This window comes from Athene cunicularia (assembly GCF_003259725.1).
Source record: "Athene cunicularia isolate RWA chromosome 2 unlocalized genomic scaffold, athCun1 chr2_part1, whole genome shotgun sequence".
Taxonomy (NCBI): Eukaryota; Metazoa; Chordata; class Aves; order Strigiformes; family Strigidae; genus Athene; species Athene cunicularia.
In genome coordinates this window covers 103,392,122-103,415,055 of record NW_020799095.1, presented here as the reverse complement: position 1 = coordinate 103,415,055, position 22,934 = coordinate 103,392,122, and the positions used below count along the sequence as shown (strand labels likewise).

At 34.5% G+C, this 22,934-nt stretch overlaps 1 protein-coding gene across 6 annotated transcripts in view; it reads right to left on the bottom strand.

Annotated features, from left to right (window-relative positions):
- Window positions 1-1,727: 1,727 nt before the first annotated feature.
- Window positions 1,728-22,934, bottom strand: part of RBBP8 (RB binding protein 8, endonuclease) — a 43,673-nt gene continuing 22,466 nt past the window's right edge. For 5 of the 6 annotated variants that reach the window (XM_026843378.1, XM_026843376.1, XM_026843377.1 and 2 more), the window contains 13 exons: window positions 19,774-19,940; window positions 18,259-18,360; window positions 17,088-17,185; window positions 16,325-16,452; window positions 14,518-15,403; window positions 14,308-14,434; window positions 13,119-13,219; window positions 12,211-12,325; window positions 11,120-11,290; window positions 10,433-10,502; window positions 9,402-9,498; window positions 4,883-5,024; window positions 1,728-2,278 (listed from right to left, as the gene is read on the bottom strand). In XM_026843378.1, coding sequence (XP_026699179.1) covers window positions 2,181-2,278; window positions 4,883-5,024; window positions 9,402-9,498; window positions 10,433-10,502; window positions 11,120-11,290; window positions 12,211-12,325; window positions 13,119-13,219; window positions 14,308-14,434; window positions 14,518-15,403; window positions 16,325-16,452; window positions 17,088-17,185; window positions 18,259-18,360; window positions 19,774-19,940 — 2,302 coding nt within the window. In that variant the 3' untranslated portion in view covers window positions 1,728-2,180. The remainder of the gene's footprint in view (window positions 2,279-4,882; window positions 5,025-9,401; window positions 9,499-10,432; window positions 10,503-11,119; window positions 11,291-12,210; window positions 12,326-13,118; window positions 13,220-14,307; window positions 14,435-14,517; window positions 15,404-16,324; window positions 16,453-17,087; window positions 17,186-18,258; window positions 18,361-19,773; window positions 19,941-22,934) is intronic. The other variant, XM_026843381.1, reaches the window with a different exon arrangement.

Below are 22,934 nucleotides of genomic sequence, written 5' to 3'. Positions count from 1 at the left end.
CAATATTTCTGTTATTATATCTTTATCTCTCTATAACAGATGGAAGAGAATTGAGGTCCAAACAAATGATAACACTTCCTGCAGTCAGAAAGATGACTTTCCCTGGTACCTAATTAAAACTATTATTAGTAGTATTAGTTTTTTAGGGAAACAAACAAAATCTTATGATCTCCACGACTCTACATTTTTTGTTTAGTACGTATAAGAAACGTCTTCTGGAGACAGAAACAATAATTTCTCCTTAAGAAAAAGATCAAATATTTATGGATCTGAATACAGAATCAGCAAGGAAATGGTGATGCTGATACTCCCTTTTACCAAATAGATTGGTTAATGAGTGTAGCACACTTTCAGGATAAGCATTTTTTGGGGTTTGAAGGCACATCCCTTTTGTAAATTACTTAACATGCTCCATCAAAGTCTAAAATGGGATTTCCATCCCACTCAGAGCTGAACTGTCTAATTTCTGGTGCTGGAAAAGTTTTCTTCTATTCCCAGAGAAGGGAATTCTACTGTATATCAGATATTTCATGTGTCCAAAAACACTGGGTGCAGGAACATAATCATTCGACTTGAGCAACCTGTGTTTTATACAAGGAGAATTCACTTCAGAAGGCCAATGTAAAGACTCTAGTATTATGGATCTTACTGACCCTGTGTGAAAAGCACCTTTATAAGCCATTCTGTGTGGGTAAAAGAGGAATCATGCCTGAGCCACTCATGTCTCCACTCCTTAGCTTAGAAGAGAGAAAGTGCTTCTTAATTTTCAGTGTTTAGCAAAAGAACCTTTATATATATATATATATATATATATATATATATATATATGTATATATATGGGGACAGTGCCTAGTGATACATCTATTTTTCTGCAAGGCTTGTGATTTCAACTTAAGAGAATTTTGTGTTATTTAGTGTTACAGTTAAATTAATCAAATTTTTCTAGTTTTCTTTTTAGGCATATACCATAACCTCTTCACCAGCAGAACCTACCACTACTGCTATATAACTACACCTGGAATCAAATGGTCCTATCCACCAAGTTTTTAAATACATATGTTGTTATACACACATATAAAATACAAGACTAGAAAAGTACAGATACATTTTTCAATATATATACACACAAAAAAAAGTATCTGTACTTTCTAGTCTTTTATTTTGGTTTAAGGCATTTAAATAGTCACTTACTTTATATGATCTCTTTTTAAAGAGAATCCTCACTGGGTGAGCTTAACTCTGATTGTATGCTGCTTGAATTTTTTTATTCCATTCTAGAATGCTACTGTATTCCAAAGTATCTGATAGTAATCTTTGGCCCACCTACCTATGTAAAAGCAGTACCCTGCCTCTGTGATATTGCATTTGAAGAGTAAGAGTGTACAAGTATGACACTATATCCCCTGCTGCATAAAATGAATTTAAAATATCTCTGGAGAATCCTTCATAATCTAGTGGACAGCCATGGTCATCACCTAGGAGACCTCCATGTATAGCTGTCATCCAAATTTAGAAATAACAATGTTCATTTCTATCAATAAGACAGATATACAACCAGATCCCAATTAAGAAAAAAAAAAAAATTGGATATTCCAATTTAAACACTTAGGAAAATGTGGCGCTACATATTTAACACCAAAATTTAAGACACTTAGACTACACAGTTTTCATACCTCCAAACTATTAACAGTAGATACATTTCTTATTTAATACAGCTTTATTACAAGGAGATATAACCTTTATTGACAAAAAAGAAAAGCTATATAAAAAAAATCCAGTGCAAAATAAAAGCACCCTATAAATCTGCATTTCTGTTCTCACTGACAGGCATTTAGACCTTGTAAGAACTGATTTCAGTGACTTCAGTTACTGACACAAAGTTTAGACACAGTTTTCTGGAATTTTAGCTGTTGACTTCAAAGAAAAAAAAGGGAGACTCATTGTCTGGTAGGTGCAAAAATTAATACAAAATGTATTAACACAATATGAAACAAACATACATTAAATAGTTTTGTTTCTTGGTACATCAGACTTTCAAATGAATTTTATAAAAATTTACATATTTAATGAAACAATTTATCATTGTAGAAAAAAGTTCTTTATTTCAAGTTTATATTAACTATAAATATCTAAGGAAGGAAAGATACTCTTCAAGTTGGCATGCCTTACTTCCCCATCCTTTATGTCTTCTGCTCTTTGCCTTTTGGTGAAAACATTACAGCATAAGGCTGCCGTCTTTTTGGACGTTGACAGGGAGCAAGATCCTCTCTAATATATCCTTAAAAGAATAAGAACAAATCTGACATAAGAAATACAATATAGAAATGCTCATAACTTTATAGTTTCATTTTTGTTTACCCTCAAAAAATAACTTGTGAATCCATTTTCCTTCTGTGGAAACTGATTCTCACTTGGCAAAAAATTCGATCCTAGGATGCAATATCATTAAAGAAAACATTCAGATTCTTTCTAGTAGATGACTGCACAGTAACACAATATAGGCAGATAATACTGAAGAGGAGAATGGAAACCATGAATTGTTCATCTATTCAAAACAATATTTCATTTCTCATTGTCTTTTCTACAGAAGATTTTACATAAGAGTTATAAAGTATGTAAGTACTGCAAATTCAGTTGACTAATAAAAAGCACTTTTAAAAATGTATTTCCTAGTCATACAGAGGAAAACTTCAGACACACATGCTTTGCTGGTCTATACAGTACATCCCTCTGTTTTGAGAGTTTTCTTATTTATTAAAGACTTGTCCATGTGGAAACAGCCAAACATGAACCTAGGATCAAATACACCTTGACAGCTCTCTCCTAAGAAAAGTATACAGAAAATTTCTAACAGGCTCAATTAAGGAACACTGATAGTAGGCACAGTTTAATGAAATCAGTTACAGCACCTGGCTTTCGTCAAACCCGTACTGTTTATCAGCACTTATATTTGCTGAAGTGAGAGTAGTAGATTTCTACCTCATAGTTGGTAAATACTGCCTATGCAACTTAGTTATTTAAAAAAAAAATTACACATACCCCACGATTGTTTCAAGATACCAATAAGAAGTACAAAGCACATCTACCCCACTACTTTGGAGTGACAGCTGCAATTGCTTATCATGGGAACTCTCACTGGTGTTTTGGTGTTCTTGCTGCACTCTCATGCATAATATGACTTTTTACCAAGAAAGGGTGATCTGAAGTCTGCCTCTGATATACTGTTGAGTACCATTAACAACTCAACAGCTTACTCTAGCAGAACAGGAGATAGCCAAGAAGTTAATTTTAATGAGGTTGCAAGCAGATTCCAAAAAGGTAGTAACAGGCAATCTCCCTAACAGTATCTCTTGATCACCTGAAGTTTTAAGTTTAGACCAGCTTTCTCATTGCCTGGAACAGGTAAGAGGCAACCAGGTTGGAAGAGGAAGGATTATGATTTGTTCATCTTGAAAGATAACGAACAAGAACCAAAGGTGGTTCTAGAGTGGTGAGAGATCTCTCACTACTTAAGGTGAAGGAGGAATGGATTAGCCTCAGTCTAATCAGCCAAGCACCGTCTAACTGGATACACAGGAAAGAGACCACTCACAAAGGAAGCAGCAATTCAGCACTGTTCTGAGGTGCTGGCTAGCTGGACTGAGGGATTCACTTTTCCTTTAGTGACACCAGAGACAAATTAATGGAAGAACAACAACCTTTTTCCTGAAGTCTAACCAAGCCCAAGGAAGCTTTAACAGCTTGCAAATTCTGTGACTAGCTTAACCCTTTGCAGTGGATAATTAAGAAGGGGAAACTTGACTAAGACTTCAAGAGCAAATCTGACATTTGTCCCCCACAGTGTGGAGGAAGGCTTAAAATTCTGAACACTGCCCTTGAAATACATCTATTTCTTGGAAATACAGTTTCAAATTTAAATGAACTTGACTTGGTATATCTTCACCAAGCAATATGATATGCACTACAAAAGTTACATAAGTCCCTAAAAATCAAGACTCCCTCTTCTGAAAGATTAAGGACAACACTGCACATTATCATCCAAGAACACATACACATCTCTGGCTATATATTCCTATGCCTGACCTGAAACTGTTACGGGAACAGATAAAAAAAGTAAGTGAAGATTACTGTTTCACAGCTATTAACATATGTACAAATAAACATGTAAGTAACTCAAGACAGTTCATATAGGGCTCCTTACCTCAGAGCTTCACCACTTCTGAAGAAATGTACATATTGTACACTACAAACTCACCGTGCTTTAACATCATTAATAAAACCTCATTTTTACATCAAGCTCTAGGATTTAGAAGAATTATTTAGGAAAGAACAATCTGTGCGAAGTGGAGTAAAAAAAAAAACCAACTTGACACCTTTTCAGTGTCACTAACAAGCAGGGTGTGTATATATTAAAAACTGTTTAATTTCACGCTACCTTCAACATTTGTATTATCATGTGGTATTATGGAGCTCTAAAGATACAAAGCGTGTCAACAGCATTGCCTGTCTCTCCTCAGTAAGTACAGTATCTCAGCTTTTGCCTCTGAAAATGTTGACCCAATTCTTGCTTTGGTTCAAAAACATGCATGTTTTTAATTAGGTTCTATGAAAATCCATATTATTTCTGCCTTCTGTAGCTAGGCTCTAAGAAAGTTTCTTTATGTTCCCTTCTTCCTAGTAGTACAGGAACTGGTAAAAAAAGACAGTATTTATTCAAAATAAAAGCTGCTGCTAAGTAAACAAACCTCAGTGAGCCTGGGTGAGAAAGGCTGCTTTATGAACCAGAGAATTTTAGGGAACCATTTCAGGAAAAAAAAAAAAAAAAAAAAAAAAAAAATCAATCAAATTTAAGAATTGGTTTGCAAGACTTTTTTGCACAAACCTCTTTCCACACAAGTTTGGGTGGAAGGAAATCCAACCTCCCAGAAATTTTCAGGAGTATTTGGAGGAATGTAGCGAAATCTGTGTCTTGAACAGGAAGCTAGTTTCTTTTCTCTCTCTTCTTCTGGAATGTCTGCATAATACTGAATGTGAGGGGAAAAAAAATCCGAGTTAACAAATTCATACATATAGAGCAACTGCTTTATACAATGACATTGTCAACTACTGTTTATTAACACATTTATCTAAAAATAATGGTGAGGATAGCCAAAAGTAGAGATTTGTTATCCAAATGACAAACATTTGGCCATTATCATAAAAGCTTACTGAATGCACATATTAAATATAACCTTATGGTGGCAAATTTGTTAGCTTTATATCTTTTAGCATACTATGGGTATAAGGTTTAGGCACGTGTACAGTTATTTATGTCAACAGTTTTACTGACTGATTTTACAAGCTAAGTAGCACAGGTGTTGAAACAGATAAGAATTTTCTAATAACTGTTTCAGCTTGTATTTAAAAATAAAATTGAAAAGTGAAAAAATGTGATACAAAATCCATGAAGAATTATTTCCAGTTTCTAAATTTACAGCAGTAACAGTAAATTTAAGTCAAAATTCCTACTTTATTACCCTCAAATTAGGAGTAAATAGAGAGCTAGTTTAAGTATCTGCCAGCTAGGCATTCTCTAGAATATATAGTAAATTGGCTAGTTACGCTTTAACCCATCAGCTATAGTGGAGCTGCAACAATGAAAGTGTGTATATATATATATATATATATATATATATATATATATACATACATACATACACACACACACATACACACTCTCCAAACTTTTTTGCTGGGCATTCCCATGAGTAGCATCATAGAAAAACAGGGGGTTTTAATGCCATTTTCTATTGGTTTAGTTTGTGATTCTTGTTAGCATCTCCTAAATAGAGCAATCTGGCACTTAGGTATCATAGACTGACAAAATATTTTCAAAGGGAATGCACTGTTTGATTCAAGTGTCAAGCCAATGGTCAGTCTGGATTGCACAAGAAACCTGACCCTCATAAAAGTGGTAAAACAATTCTACTGAAATGATAGTGTTACAGTTCAAAAAGGCAAACTAAAGTTTAAAACCTCATTCAGTCAGCTGGAAAGTGATTTAAAGTGGGGAAAACAGAAAAGGAATAGAGTACCTCTGCCAATAGAGATTACTTCCTGTCTCCATCTACTGGTAGGATTTCAGAAAACCTACTTGGAATTGTAAAGTACACTAATAAATTCCCTTTTTCCTACTAGATGCAGACAAAGTATAAAATAGGCATAAAAATCCTCCTCAAAAAAAGTAATGATATAAATATTGGTCATTGTACAGAAAAGAGTAGTCATAGCTCTGAAAAATGTCAAGAGACAAAAAAATGAATGAGCTAGGAAAAGTAGTCTTATTTCATTTTGTGATACTGTAGTCTATGGGAACTGCAATTCTGCCTGAAACTGAGGTACATTTTATTCTTCACCAAAATCAATTCAGATTTCTTGCCATTCTAAAAAGTGTGTCCCCAGAACATATTCTGCTCTTGAAGCCATTATTATTACAGGAATCTGATCTAGTAACATGGGGGTCCTCTGGTCAAGAGCAGAGATTCAGGTTGTACTCAATTTCAATTACTGGTCTGTTTACTACAAAGTCCTGGTATGCAGGATAGAATAAACTGTCAGTTCCACAGGTAATATTCCAGAATTGTTATGAGCCCCTAGCAAAAGGTTCTTCAAAATGTATTGTGTATAAGCCCAGGATATTTCCACACTCTTAATAGCAGAACCCCTCTCAGTTGCTGTATTTGGAGACACTTAAGTTTGAAAATGTTTGCCACTGTCTTATACAATGTTCCCTTAAACACAAAAAAGCCTATGCCAAGACCAGAACTTAAGTGCCTATCAAGTAGCTTGGGGACTGAGTCAGGTAGAGGTAGGGTCACTTATGCAACTGGGTTTCAGAGATCCAGTTGGTTAGTTAAAGATCCAGTTAAAGATCTAGAGACTAAGGAAAGAAGAGGAACAGGTAATTATCATCTAGTACACATCAATTTTCATGGATAAAAGCTAAGAAATGACAAGTGTTAAGTCAACAAAATTAATTATAAGATTTCTACAGTATCTGGGTAAACCAAATAGATTAATAGTTGAGTCTTAATTAGGGATAATTAGCAGGGCACCTTATGTTTGTCCTTTAAATGGCCTGGAATTTTAGAAATTGGCCTATTAAAAGTTTGCAGTGTGCTGCATTTTTTTAGGAATTAAAATGTTTCTGATTGGTGAGAAATATTTATGAATTAAACAATGAAAAATACAGTCGTTCTGTAGGAACAGAAAATAAAAATACTAATCAACAATCGAGCTAAATATGTGTTCAAATAACTTTTAAAAATTTTGGCTTGTTTAGAAATGTATTGGGGTTGACAAAGAATGAGAAAGTTACATATGTCTGCTAAACAGCAAAAAGAATTCTCAGCTGTTTTCTAGACTGATCTCACTATCCACAGCACTTTCAACCCACACAAAACATTCCAGCTAGGCTTTTCCATGTGTGAAGAGATATGCAAAATCTCATCCTGCAGTGTCTTTACTTAGAAGAATTGTTTACAGAACTCTACAAATTGCAGTCTCAAAGAGAACAAACCTCTCAGTTTAACACAAAGTTACAGAGCAATTCCTGCAACCTTAATGTATATAAAAGCATCTGTCTGATTCTCCTCATCTAAAGTGCAGCTAGACTTAACCACCACACTACAAATGTTACTTTTCCAAGCTACTAGTCGTAACAAACCAAAACAAGACCCCTTATCAAATGTTCTACACTGTAAAGTGAATGAGATGCTTCCACAAAGTTTTAAGGTAAGAACTTAAAAAGAACTTTGATATCAGTCTGCTATGGCATGTGCAGAAGTTAAATCTCTCACATCATCTCAGAATGACAGGTAACTCTCCCCACTCATAAAGCTTGCAGCACATGGCCAGAAACAATTTACTGATTTCTACCCACTCCCTAAATATTTCCTTAGACTTTGGAGACTTTTCAAAACCATATGACTAATAAGTAAGCCCAGACTTCTTTTTAAAGCATAATTTATGCTTTGGCTAACACTCCCTTCTTCCAAAGGCTTTTCATTCAAAGCTAGTTTCATTATTGTGTAATGACACAGCCAAGCATTCCACACACATTACTAGACATCCATCTTGACTTAAAAAAAAACAAAACCGACAATAAACCCAAATTTTTCTGAAGTTTAATGTAGAAACCTAATGTTGTAAAACTGGAGCTGTAAATGTTTCCGAACACCACAGTTATCACTCTAATTTGCCAGAAAGTAGCAAGAACTAGATTTGCTGAGAGGAGCTCTGTAGCTTAGAGACAGGAAATTAAAACACTTAACACATGGCTCTTGGACCAAGAAACAGACTGAAGGTTTGGGGGGTTTTTTGGTTTGGTTTTGTTGGGTTTTTTTTTAGTTCCAAAAATCTTGTTTTCCTTCAAACTCTTTAAATCAAACAGTCTTGAAAATGGTATTTATAGTTGACTGTAAAACTTAATATTCGTATTTAATTAGTTTTACCAAAGCTATTTTTTCAATAATGTGTTTTTGTTAAAAATATACTTTAATAAATTTCTTCAGCTAAGTAAATGTGACTTGACTATAAAGTGAATAGCTGGAGAATCTATGAAAAATGTTTGTTCTATATAGGTGTGGAAATTAAGTGAAAAGATTCCAGAGAATCCATCATTACTCAGTCATTAATCCACACTTCTAGTGAGTCATAATGTAAGAGATCATTGCCTAATTAACTCTAGCCTGAAAAATCTATTAATGATCAAATGAAATATGTCCTTATTACACATGTAATTACTTCAATATTTTATCTCTATACCAAGTATCTGAAAGCAGTTTAGTAAATTGAAAGGGAGGAAAAAACGTGTAACATGAAACCTAAAATTTCATACTTTTAAACCTGATAACGTAAATATTTTTGCAGGCATTTGCACATATATACATAGGCACCTATGCTGGTGTAATTATCTGAAAATGCAGACACCCCAAAAACAAACAGAAAAGCCCCAAATCAAGATATATCTACATATAGGTACAACAGGACATAGAACTTACTTATTCCAGTACCTGTAAACATCAGTGGAGCTTTTGAGCTGAAGTTTACAAACTTGTCATCATTCTTTCACTCGCTAATGTATTTTTTTATTAACAAAAATCTTACTGGAACCATGATGTGAGAAGTTTCCATCATACAGACACATCAAAACCAAAAAAGACTTTCTAAGACATATGCAGTTACTACAGTTAAGCCAACCAACCCAAAACTTGGTAAAACAGCTTTGGTAAACACTTCTCTGCTACTGTAGGTAGTGATGGTGATGCAACCAGATTCATGATTTCAATAGCACTTTAGCACTTAGATACTAGCAGAGCTAGGAGAATAAAAAGCTAACCATATTTTAAAGCATTACTTACTATCTCACATTCCTTACAAGTATGGCCAGGCAATTTTCTTCTTTCTTCTTTTTTTCGAATAACCTCAATATGAGGAAAATCTAACACAGTATTCTTTCTAAAAAAAAAATATTTTCACACAATAGTACACATTTCTTCTACATGTCTAGAAATTTCCAGATTTTAGAACACAGTGAAGGAGAGTATCAAGAAAAGAAAAAATATATCAGTAAATTCCTACAAAATGCAATTATACCTGCATTTCATAGCTGAATAGGACTAATTTTGTAACTAAAATAGTTCCAAAATTTAAAAAATGTAATATGATCTTTTACATAACCAGAGGCGGGAGTCTCACTATTATGGCTTTTCATAGTGTGAAAGTTGTCATTAGATCAAAGTTACTCAAATATGGATCTTCTCAAGAATATTTGTTTTGTCCAATGACAGAGTTGTGCTTGCACCAATTTCTGCAAGAGGAATATATGTTGGGGTTCAAGAACAAAACAGATTCTTTTCAACTTATCTGATCACAAAAACCTAAAGTTTGCATCTACAAAGAAAACATATGCTGAGGTAAAAAAATAAGCTAACAACTCTTTAAATGAAAGGCTTGGTATTATTATGAAATGAAGATTCAGACTACCAATGATGATTATACAGAAAGACAGCAGGGGAAGCACTAAGAGGTACAGTTGTTAAACATTACTCATTTATTGCCTAAAGGGGCAAAAATACCAGAGAAGGAAAGGTTTTTAGTAGCACAAGCAACCCATAGGCTCTCTGCTCATACATTCATTCATGACCACATGCCTGTAAGAAACAATATGGATTACAAAATACTGCATTTGATAAAATTATAAAAAGCAGGTGAGACAATCCTTATTTTCAGCAAATGTGACAGACAAGCATCTCAATATGTTTATTTTTTCCCCCATAGGCATCTTCAGCTGTTAGTACGTTAGGCACAAATACCTTTATTCTATGGAAGAAGTTGCCTACAGGGAGGATATAGAGAGTCTTTAATGCTTATACAGAACAAACTAAATTACCTTTCATCACTTTTGAAATATGGCTCCACAAAAGCTTTCTGCTTGGCTTTATCTTGTTTATCCTCATGTTCTGTAAATATACATGCAAAACAAAAAAAGTTATGTGTCATATAAGGTTAACAGACTCCCTGAAAAAATGTTGTAAAATTATTAGTCAACTATTAATACAAAAGTGCCATGTATATTCAGTCTGAGGCAACTGATTCAAACAGATAGTAAAAACAATAAAGATTTGATTGAACCAGTGATCAAAAAGCATTATTGCAGTAGAAGGAAAACAGCAAGACAAGTAAAAAAGATAAGCTGAATAGCAAAGGAAAATATGCTTAAAATACAAAATACTGCAAAATCTTCAACAGAACAAACCTAGGACAGGGAGAAGAAAGCAAGTTACGTAATCTGCAGCCAAAACCTGGTGTTTCCTGTTAGAGTCACTTTGCTGTACAGTCCCTATGCCAACTTTTATTACACATCCCATATTTGTGTGATGGCTATATAAATGAACTACCAAAATAATTTTCATATTGGTTTATGTTATGTCCTTGCAATGAATACATTTTCCCATGAATTTATGAAAAATGAACTGATGTTTATTTGGCATATTTGTTCCTAGAGAACAGAGCCTGATTTCAAATCAAGTCTTGTAGTTTATCCAGGCTAATAAAGACAAAACAAATTATATCCCACTCTTTAGTTTCTTGCTTGCTGCTGTTATTCCCTTATCCTGCTCTTCATCGTGAAGAGTTTCTTTTTCGTCACATGCAGAAGGACTATCTTCTGGTAGGCAGGATTCATATTCTTCATGGCTTGTCCGATCAAACATCTCTGTTAATGTATCATTAACTTTTTTTTCTCCTCCTATTATGAAAAGCATAATGAACATGCAAATCAGTCTCTCAACAATTTGAGTCAAGAAAGTGCATTTTGATTGAATGTCTATCAAAAGAATTAACATTTATTTCCTGCTCCAGTACTGACTATCTCAATATCAGCTGTACACTTACTCTTTCTGCAACTTCTCTGTCAATCTTTCAAAGGTGGCCAAAGCTCATTTATTTTTTATAAAGACACCTTGATCCCAATTCTAAAATTTGATTAATTGCTAAATCACTTTGATGTACCTTTAACCTTAATACTGAACACATTAATTACAAGAACAAAAATTTCATTGAGTTATCCATGCAGAAGGAAATACTTTCTGTGGGTAGGAGATAAACTACGGAAATGTGATCGAGTTGCAACAACTTGGAAAAAAAAAAACCCACATCGTTAAAAAGTCACCGCCCTGCAGCCATGATTCACCACATACCATACATTAAATGTGATATAAACACATTTGCATTTATTATAAATATACTAATTCTATTTATATGTCATTAAAAATGAAATTAGTCTTCCCATAGAATTTCTGATATTATTACACAGCAAAGTTCCAAAGCTGTTTGTTGTAAGAGTGATTGTTGCAGGTGAGACCAGACCTACTATATGGTTACATATTTACCCCTTTAAGCACTGTAAAAACATAGCTATTGGCTCCATCTCAGCACAAATCCTTAATTTTCTTAAGTTAAAAAAACCTCAACCACCACCGATTCTATTAGGAAAAGAGGCTGATCTTTGTAACCTACAAAAATACATCAGTATTTTTTTTTTTTTTACTGCAAACCACTTCCATAGTACTATCTAGTCATACAGGGGAAAAAACAAACCAAAACCAAAACACTTCACTCTTTCTTCCTCCTCAAAAAAAAGCAAATCGAAGGAAAAAAAAGTCTTACTTGGACTGCTTTCTTGGGTTTGCTCTTGATTTTTCATTTTTAATAGCAAACTTTCACTAACATATGTATAATCCATATCAACAACTTCCCCTCTGACTCTTGACTGAGAACCACCCTAAATAAAAAAAGCAAACATGATAATTGCACTCAGAAGCAACTGGTGTAGTCAGCATCGTTGTGTAACTGAAACACTTTCACAACAGTTACTGGAATCTTTTTGGAGACTTTCTGTGATTTTATTTTTTTTTCCTGGAGTAATGTCTGCATGATAAAGATGTAAAATCTAGGTAAGAGAATAACATGTTTTGAAATTCACATGTGAAGTATTTATCTGGTGGATTATATTATTTGATGGGCAAGAGTTTTCATGTTAAATTCTAGAAAGATAAAAAGTAAAAATGAAACATATAGAAAATAAAAACTAGTTAAATTAATAGATTTTAGGAGAGCCTTTAAGTGAGACAAAACAAACAGACTTTAGGAAAATTCTCAGAGATACTAATAACCAACCTGCACCCAATTCAAAGATAATAGTCATTATCTGCACATTTTCTATTACTTAACATGAAGAGATATCACAATGATCATTCACAGGAAAAATTATGAGATTTCTAACATTTTTTTGTTTTAAAAGAAACCTAAATGCACCTCAAAACACATCAGTTTCAAACTGAGTAGCCACCTGTCTGAGTTTACAAAATGCAACTAGACAGGGGAAATATTTTTTGATAACTGTAGCATACTATGCACAAACAAACATTTCAGGAGTGCAAACAAATATCAAACGAGCTGAATTTAGACTTTTGTTAGAAAATGGTTTTGGTCTGCTCAGAATAAAGGTCATGATACTACTTTTATAGGCTTTTTTCAATATCACAGAACATGCAGAACATGTGATACAAGTTTACCTTTGTATCAATCACAGTAATGTCCATTTTGTACTGTGATAGGTCAGCTCCTGGGTCTATGCTCCACTGAAGGTTTTCTAAAGAAGGTTTATCTTTCAGGTCTGGATGCAGAGGATATGAGAAAAAGAGACAAATAATCAGAATCAAATTCCACCACTAGCATCCTATAGTGTGTAAATAATAAGTCAGCTTTGCTTTTGTCAATTCTTCTTTGGGTTTAGGAACTGATGTTTCTCAAACAATAAACATGCTCATTTGGTGTAAATCATATTTTGTCTGAAGAATTGGAAATAGATCTTTTTAAGTTTTTTGTCATATTCAGGGAGCACACCACTCCTTTGTGTTTGTATGAGGTATATAATACATACTCTTGCAGGTAAAATCTTACACAGTACAGAGTAGTATTAATACTGGATAGAAGACATTGTATCAGTAAGAATACAAAAGCCAGGTCTTAGAATACAAGAGAGTACAAACACATCTGGTCATTGTTCCAGAGATGGCTCTTGATATATCTGTGACGTAGAGGTTTAGATTCTGAGCTATGTGGCCACATCAACTACTGACAGATTTTTTTAAAAATTCATAATGCAAGTATTTCTAAATAAAGTATGCAACAAAACAGCTCAGCTAAGGAGTACAGAAGCAGTGATTCTACAATCCCAGTTTAAAAAAAAAAAGTCTTCAGACTGGGACTGCTTAATAGGAAAGAAAACACAACTTACAGGAATAGTATTTGGCAGCATCTGCTCATTAATATTAAAGATAAAAATTTCTAATAGGTCATCAGGAATAACAACCAATATTAACAAAATGGCTCCTTCTTACACTTAAGTACAGTTTTCAAGCAGTTGATAGTTTAAAACTCAAACTTCCTGAGATTTTATTGCAGTATCTGTTATTCTCACACTACAGTAAACAATGCTAAATAAATGAGAAAGAGATTCCCAGTCTGTTGAGTTTACAGTGAATGGCAATGATATATTTGTTATATAGTGGCAAAAGAATGCCAGGAAGATACAGATTGAAAATGTGTGGGGTGATCTTGAGAAGTCCTGAATAGGACGAGACTGAGTTAGGAGAACAGTGATTAAAGTGGAAGAAAAGAAGATATGAAAAATTATATTCAACCATAGCACAGGCTAGTGGGGGCAGGGGGGCAATAAAGGGAACATTTTCATCAAGTTACCTTGCTCATTTTGCAGTACTTTATTTTTTGTTAGTCTACAAGGGTTTGGTTGAAGTACAGATGCTGGTTCAGACTCTCCATGTCCTGTCCTTGTTTTCTTTCTATTTGGTACATGGCCACTGTCAACCTAACAACACATTGCAATTTTACTATTTCCCGAAACTCAAATACAATATTTCAAAGGAGAAGAAAAAAAGTCAGAAAGAATACCTTCACATCATCAAAAAGTTGCTCTGTCTCTGCAGAACTTGGTAGTGGTGCAATTTTGAAGGGAGGAACTTCTTCTTTCATTTGGATCTGGTTTTTGTTATCTGGGAACGTTTTTCCCAGCACTGCCTCTTGTACATAGGATTCCTCTTGTATATCTCTGCCAAACAAACAGCTCTCATTGTTGGCATTCTGAATGGATGATGAACCTTCAGGAATGGGCTTCCCTAGCTGTGAAAAAATGTCATGCAGAGTCACCTGTTTCAGTCTATTTTTACAGGTCTCCTCACTTCCATGTTTTTTCTCTTGACAACGAACTCCAGAGAAGCGATCTGACAGATCCAAGGGCTTATCAACTGTATGCTCCCCATTAATATGCTGAACGTCAGACTGAAAGGGCAGAGAGTTCTCTTTGTTGAAGGATGTTTTTTCACAGCTAATTGCATGCTCATCGTCAGCTTTCTTTCTCTTAGCACACCTGCCTTCTAGCTGCTTCTGGTGTAGGAGAAGGAAATCACTCTTGATCACCTCATTTTTAGCTGCGCAATTGTTTCCAACACAGGTTACAGCCTCATTATTATTCTTTTTCACAACCATTTGCCTATTGATAGATGTCTGGCTGATAACAGGGTTGATTTCCGTTCCAAGATTCAAGGGTGCCACAAAAGCAACATCTTCAGATTTTGATCTACTTTTATGAGATCTGGAACTGGAAGGATTGTTGAAGAGGTTGGTTTTGAGATTAGGCTTCAATCCCGAATCTAAAATACAAGGGGCATGACTTGTACTTGAGTTGTTCTTCATATTGCTAGAAGCTCCAAAAACAGGAGAAGCTACATGAGAATCCCAATCAACATGTGGTGGAGTGTTCTGAGATGGATCTGAAAGACTGAACACAAGAAGATGAGATATTTTTCTAGTGTACACAAGGGGCTGGGAGAAGAGAAAGGGATATACAAAAACTGTAAGTTTCCTTTCAGTGGTCTGCTTTAAAGCTGTCAGAGTTGCTAGTATTAACTGAAAACAGAAGAAAAAAAGAAAAATGAAGATTTTTGGTCTAGGAGTAAGTTCTGTTGCACTTAGTGATGTAAAAGGCAAAACACAGACCTTGTCCTTCATTTTAGTATGGTGTGAAATTCTGTTCTACATTCAATTGAGAGCCAAGGACAGAATTAAGCTTATCTAGGAATCTCTCCTACCAAGGGACTCCCTATGTTTCAACACAGTGAAACGAAGAAAGTGATAGCAGTCTATCTAGGTTCTTGTGTAGATCTTATAACCACAGTAACAGATTCTCAAAGTTAAGCAAAGGAAAGCAAATGTGCAAGCTTCTTTCAGGTACTCTTGTCATCAATAAAACATACATTTATGATAACAAATAGGGGCTAAAAAAAGTTTCAGTTTAGACCACAACATCCTGAAGAGCATGGGAAGGGCAACAGTCAACCAGTATGACATCGAGTCAGCAGAAAAGTTTTATGCTTATTTTCTTACCCCAGCTCCAGGCCCCTTACCCCCAGGTCTATGGGCCTCAGTAGATACCTTGCAATAACAATGTCAGTGAGGGAGGGACAGTGTACATAGAAAGCCCAAATCAGAAATTTGAAAATTAAGTAAAAATCCAGTTTTGTATTCTATCAGTTCCTTTGCTTCTAATGTTATTTACTTGAAAGAATCCTGTATATGAAAAAAAATCTATTTCCATGCCCACACCTTCAAAGCAAACTGCTGTAAGGTTTAAATCCTACTAAAACCAGAACTTCATATAACCTGCTTAAAACAATATTATTATAACCAAGTGGAAACACACCCTAAACTGTTGTCGTCATTTCTTGATTCAGAAGCTGGATGTTTTCTTGAGTCTTCAGGCTGCATGCTCTCTGGGGCCTGGCTCATAACAGTATTAGGACGGGGAGGACTCAGTACACTCTGGGACTCCTTGCAAATGGTGAAGGAAAACAAAGAAAGTGTGAGAAGCTATTAGAATTAAAAATTAGAAATATGTGCCTTTCCACATTAATACTCCGAAGACCTATCCAAATTGAAGCATTCAAAATGCTAAAAAATAATAGAAGTTAAAAGAGATTAAATTTTGACCAGCAACTTTAAAGAAATCTTACGGAAATAAGAATTTTCATAATTCAAAACGCATGCCTACAAAAAAATATTCTGTATACTACTATTTTCACTGTAGTTTCCAAGCAAAACATCAAATAATCTCACCTGAGTCACCAGTCTCATCACCAAAAAATATTTTTTAGTGTCCTAGATGATTCCTGCTCAAAAGGAGTTTGGCAGACCCAAGGATTTATTCCACTGTCTTAGTCAAAATTGATAAGTTTTATACAGCAGGAACCATTCCCCTACCCTCCTTCCCAACCCCCAGACAGGTCAGCACAGTTATATCTCTTCTTGCTAGAGCAATTCTATGAGTCAGCAAAGAAAACCAAAGGGAGCTTACTGGATCTCAGAATACTTTTGCAGAATTTTAATACAAAAGAGGAATACACTGTTTCCAGAAGCAACTGACATAAAAAAGCTGATTATGTAAGAAATTTGGGAATACTACTTACAGTTTCCTCTTGAACACCAAGACCAATTGTTTCTGCCACGACTGCAGCCAAGTTAAAAGATGGCTTTGCAACAGGATAACCTCCCATCCTTGGTTTATCTTTAGGAGTAGAAAGAAGCTCACAATAAGTTACATATACATTATAGTATCTTATTCCACTCACACAGATGGTACAAACACAGAACTAAAAAGATCACCGATTAAAATTGGTAGTTATGGAAATAATTTGACCTGTATCAGATAAAAATCCTATCTGGAAGCAGTAAGTGGAGAAGGGGGACAAAATAAGAATTTCTGATGAGAGTAAACTGCTTTATCATCACAAAAAAAATGTTTCCAATTTGAATACAGCTCCCAAATTAAAATACAAAGACAAGTCAATGTAAAAGTTGCTTTTCAAACTCTCAGTCCAGGGCATGAATAGTCTGAGAAAAAGCATGTAGAACAGTGATAATGTATATTTATAGTGAAATGCTTGTGCTGCATATTTCCTAGGTGACACTTATAATTATTCTTCCTCTGTTTTTATTAGGAAAACAAACAGATGAGTATCTCTTCTTTCAGGGGTTTAACATTACTCAGTTTATTAAACTGAGGCAAGGTAACATGATCGGAAAATACAAGAACTACAACCACCACAACTCTGACTTGCACGAACAATTCCAAAATGCTGATTCTTGAAGTCATTTATAGTTAACCACTCCACAGAAAAAAATCAGAGACACAGGTTTTGTCAAAGAACTGTTTATGGACTTAAAGACTTGTACCAATTCACAATTGCAAAAAATGGAATAATTAACAGAAGCACTTCTAAATGTTACATATTCATATCAGACAGTAAGCGCAATTCTCAGAATATTTTTATCTCCTGTGCAGTTGGAAAATCAGATGTAAGACAACTGGGTAAGTTGCCTAAACTGCAGAATACCTGCAGTAGGAGCTGCCCTGAGCTTCCTTCTATTTCTTGACTCTAGGCCCTGATGCTGTGCCACTAGATCAGGCATCCAGTGGGATACAGACAGGCATTACAAGATAGGCATTTCAGCAGCAATTCTGTGATTAAACATAATATCCTTTCTCTGTCTCCTTTGTTTAGAGATGAACCCTCAAGTTTTACAATATTTTTGCTTCATTTTGAATGGAATTAGAACTAAATCTATTAATACACTTACTTGGTACAGGGGACAGTTGTGAATCACAGGTATCTGCCACTAGTATCTCTTCTCCATGGTGACTGTTTACTTGTGTGGAACACAGAGGAATTTTTCCAAACTCTAGATGTAGAAATATTTTCACATGGTGAAATTAGGTATCCTGTTGTGATAATTTTGTATAGATACAGACCATGATATTGATCTTAAAACACACTTGAACATGAGTTTAGACATGTCAGTAGACCCAGTAATCTAAGCACATCTGATTTTTATCTGAGGCATCACTATGACAAATTAGTCACAAATATTTCATATAAATCCTTTCTCTCACAAATAGGAACCCAGCCAGTCAGGCATAAAACAATACTGACACATAATTATATCACTTTCTACACTGACCACACAAAAAGTATATATTCAGACTATATTTGTCCTGTTAATATGGCAACAAAACTATAAAAGAGTAAACCATCAAAAAGAGTAGTTTTCTGCATAAGCTAAGATAATGAAAAAGTGAAAAAAACTGAGATTTGAACCATGACCAACTTAGTGCCATGTAGTCCTTTACTGGACACAAACAGCTTTTCACAGCTATTAACTGTGATATTTACATAATTTCTTATATATTTAACTTTGGTTTAAATCAGTAGCTTTTTTTTTTTTCAGAAAATGGAGAGAAGTAGGTATGTTTAGAAAGGAGAAACTATTCACAGCACTAAAATTACATATGCAAAATAAAAGGCGTGAATAACCAACCCAGCTTCTTGACCCCACAAATGTGCTACTTTTATTCTTGCAAAGAGTCTTTGAGTCAAGATTCATCTAGATGTATTCATATATTAAAAATACTTTTTTTTTAATTCCGTGAGATAAATTAACACATTAAGAACACCTGTACTGTTTACCCCATTTCCTGTGTATCATGAAAATACAAACACAAAGTCCCTTATTTCACAAAAATTTTTCTTATAGTTATAAATTCATTAGGGCTACATCTGTGACATTACAGAGAAAAGTTCAGAAGTTAAATGTGCATAATACTTCTGGATTTAGACACAAAACAAATGCAGACAAGTGCATCAGGATGAGAAAAAGAAAGATCATGTAGGTGCTAGAATTAGGTATCTATCAGTTTCAGTAATGTTACTTTAATTGCAGAATAATAGCTGACATTTATTTCACTCTCCACTAGGTGGTGACAAAGCTGTATGCACAAGTCAAACCCTGAAATTTTTTAATTAGTTTGCAGTTACAGAAGAGAGATGGGTTGGAAAACTATTATATTTGCATGTGTACGTGGACGAAGAAAAGTAGCTGGTTGAGATAAGCTTTGAGCATACTGCTGATATAACAGTTGCTGCTAAAGATGTTTTTCCCCTGACTTTTCCATTTATAGCATAAATGGAAAAAAGCCAAACCAAAAAAGCCACAAGACTTCTTTTTAGTTTTCACCCTTTGCAATCAAATTTATACATCATGTTTTTCTTTAGCCCTTAAAAATATATCTTAAAGAAAAAGCCCCAATACTCTTACCACTGGTGCTTTCCACAAGTTCCAAATCTGAGCGTGTATGTTCTGTGTATCGGATATGCCTATTCTCTTTTTTTCTTCTCATACGATTAACCACAGAAAATGAAGTCAGTACTGGAGAATCTGGAATGACTCCTTCTTCTAATTCCACCACTTGCTGCTTTCGCTCCCTGGAGACCAAATCAGGTGGTAAAATAAAACCCCAAGTCAGCAAGATGAAGAGCTTTCATTTCAGCAACCAGGACAATCATATGGTTCAAGAAAGCAACAACTTAGAAAATACAGCCATCTCAATAACATCACAGTGTAAAAAAGCAATACTAGATCCCAGTTTTTAGATACCTCGAAACAACAAATTCGCAGTTGCTTCACCAAGCCTAAGAATGGCACACAACCCTAGCTTTTTCACATCTGAAGTCAACATTTAACTACAGCCCTAAGGAGTATTTTTTCCCTGGAAGAAACTAGGGACTGTAGAGTTTCTTCTAGCTTGTCCTCTGGACCATGTGCTACTTGAATGAAAGAATGCTGAAAGGGATGGATTAGTGTCTCTCTCCCTGTATGGAAGTCCCTGCATACCCCAAGAATACTCTCTACTTTGGACACTTTAAAACAGTAATGAACAGCACTATATTCAAAGCAATTACTCTCCAGAGTATTGAATGTTACCTCTTATTCACCTCAGAAAGGTCTTCAGAGAGGAGTGTAAAAAGCTATATAAACCATGTAAAATAAGTAATGCAAAACATAACAAGAGTTATGAAGTTTATTTTCTCTCACATCGTCAGCACTAACAGCATGTTGCAGTCAGTATATAAAAATTAGTGTGACAAATGTCTTCTCTCTCCAAAAACTCTATCTAGTCATAGCAAGGAAACAGTAAGAAAAAAGTATTCATTTCAGTTCTTTAAGTTAATTAGTTTGTTTAGTACTTAATAAGGGCATTGCTACCTGTTGTATGGTGGTAGTAGTGAGAAATGGAAGAAGTAGTAAAAGAAAAACACAAGGAAATCTAACTTGACCTGCTGGTCATCTTTCTGCAGTAGCACTTTTCCTTATGACTCTTAAAAGAAAACATGAGTGAAAAGACCATTTACTAACTATTAAGAAAAGGATGTAAAGTTTTGATCTAAGAGAAGATGAGGAAATATGGATATATTTCTGCTTGCGCTGATGTAAGCTACATATTAAATAAGTTAATGGAAAACTGTAGAAAACTGCCTGGCTTGAGACAAAACACATTTTTGTAGCTAGGCTTTTTACCATGACTAACTTTGAACACTTAATGACAAACATTGATGCACTGATGCTCTTGACAAATCTTATTGTGTGATTTTGTAATTCCTCTTTTCTAGTACATTTACAAAGAAATCACCATAACTGGAAAGCTGTATCGTCTATTAACAATATCTTAAGAAACAAACAAAAACAAACAGTAAACCAATATATTCATTCAGCTACTTTGCAAATTTAAGTTAGCTGTTAAGAGATCTCTTTAAATTTACTAGTACATGTGGCCTTATATGACAAATTAGCTGACTATAAACATTTTTCTCTATCTTACTTATGTGCAAACCAAGAGGTAGTTCCTACATGCCACCACAAAAAACTATCAAATGAAGAAGCTGTCATACATACTATAGATCATAAATATGCAATAAATAATTTCTGAATCATGGAAACATTTATCTGAGACCAGAAAAGATCTCTATGTTGTTTCCATCCTTGGATAATGAAATCCTAATCTGATAAAGGATCAGATAATTAAATTCTTCTCAAATTTCATTGATTTCCCTTTTATAGAGGATTCTTAGTGTTTTTTTTCCTACAATATTAAACCTTAGAAACAAAATACAGAATACTGCAAAATCTAATTTCATGTTATAGACCAGAAACAATGTTACCTTGCACCTACACAATGATGTTTTATTGATCTAAATTGTTAATTCTAAATAAAGTAACATGATTATAGTTCAACTGAAACAACCCAGTGCAGTGACTATGTTACAAACAGCAGGACCATCCTTGTTAATTACTGTTCATCCACTCAACTCTGCACTCATCTAAATGACCACCTAACATGAGGAGCAAATAACTTAGTGTTATATTAGTCATTCTCAACTTTCCTACAGTGGCTGGAGATTTTTACTGGAAGCTAAATTGAAAACCTGGGGATCAAACTAGTAAGTTTGGATAGATCTGCCTGGTGTTAATTTTTTTCAGTGTCACTTCCTAACTGCTGTCAAGCTGCATAGGAGAACCATTATTGAGAAGCAGTTGTACACTGGGAAGCAGAAATCTGTTGACTTGGTACTAAAAGGAGTACTTCTAGGGTCATGAAATACATTACTCCAAGGAGATGAAAGGTATACATAAAAAGAAATGATGATTAAGGTGCAAACAATAGGAGACAAACCAAGAAATACAAAGGAACAGGACTCCAGTAATTTTGAACTTGTGCCCCAAAGGTGTTTTGCTCTTCTATCAAAGTTACTTTCTGACAAAAAAAAAGCACCTTATGTACCAAGTCCACACATCCTGTCCCATCCCCCCCATGCATGTGCACAACTTGTTCACAGATAGGCAAAACTGAGTAAGTTTCAGATGATGTCAGACCACAGCTATACAAGAAAGGAATACTACCTCTGCCCTGCACAGTGCATGTTAACCATATTTGCATGTTAACCACAACATTATATGGCACATTGTTGATATCATATCAGATTACAACTTGTAGCTCATTATTTTCATGATTTTCTTTCAAAATTTACTACTTTTTTTTTTCTTTTTAAAATATTAAAATTATCATAAACTTTATTTTAGAAGTTTATTGTAAGATCCTGGGAATTTTTGACTAGCTAAGAAAGTATTTTTATGAAGTCTTAGAATCTAAGAGGACAGAATTGGTAAAAAGTCAACAAAGGAATAAAAGAATTGAGACATAAGGTTTTGCTATGCACTGTGACCAGAATAATCTTGAGCAATCATGAAGTCAAACAGAATTTCTATGATAAATTTATATCTCTCTGTCTAAAAAGAGAAATGCACACAGTTACAAAAGGAAAAAAAATCTGCATAGCAAAAAGACACTAGTTTTATGTTTAAGTTATAGTGGCAGTAGACTACCTTTTCACAATCTATTAAAAGAGGAAAATCACAGTTTA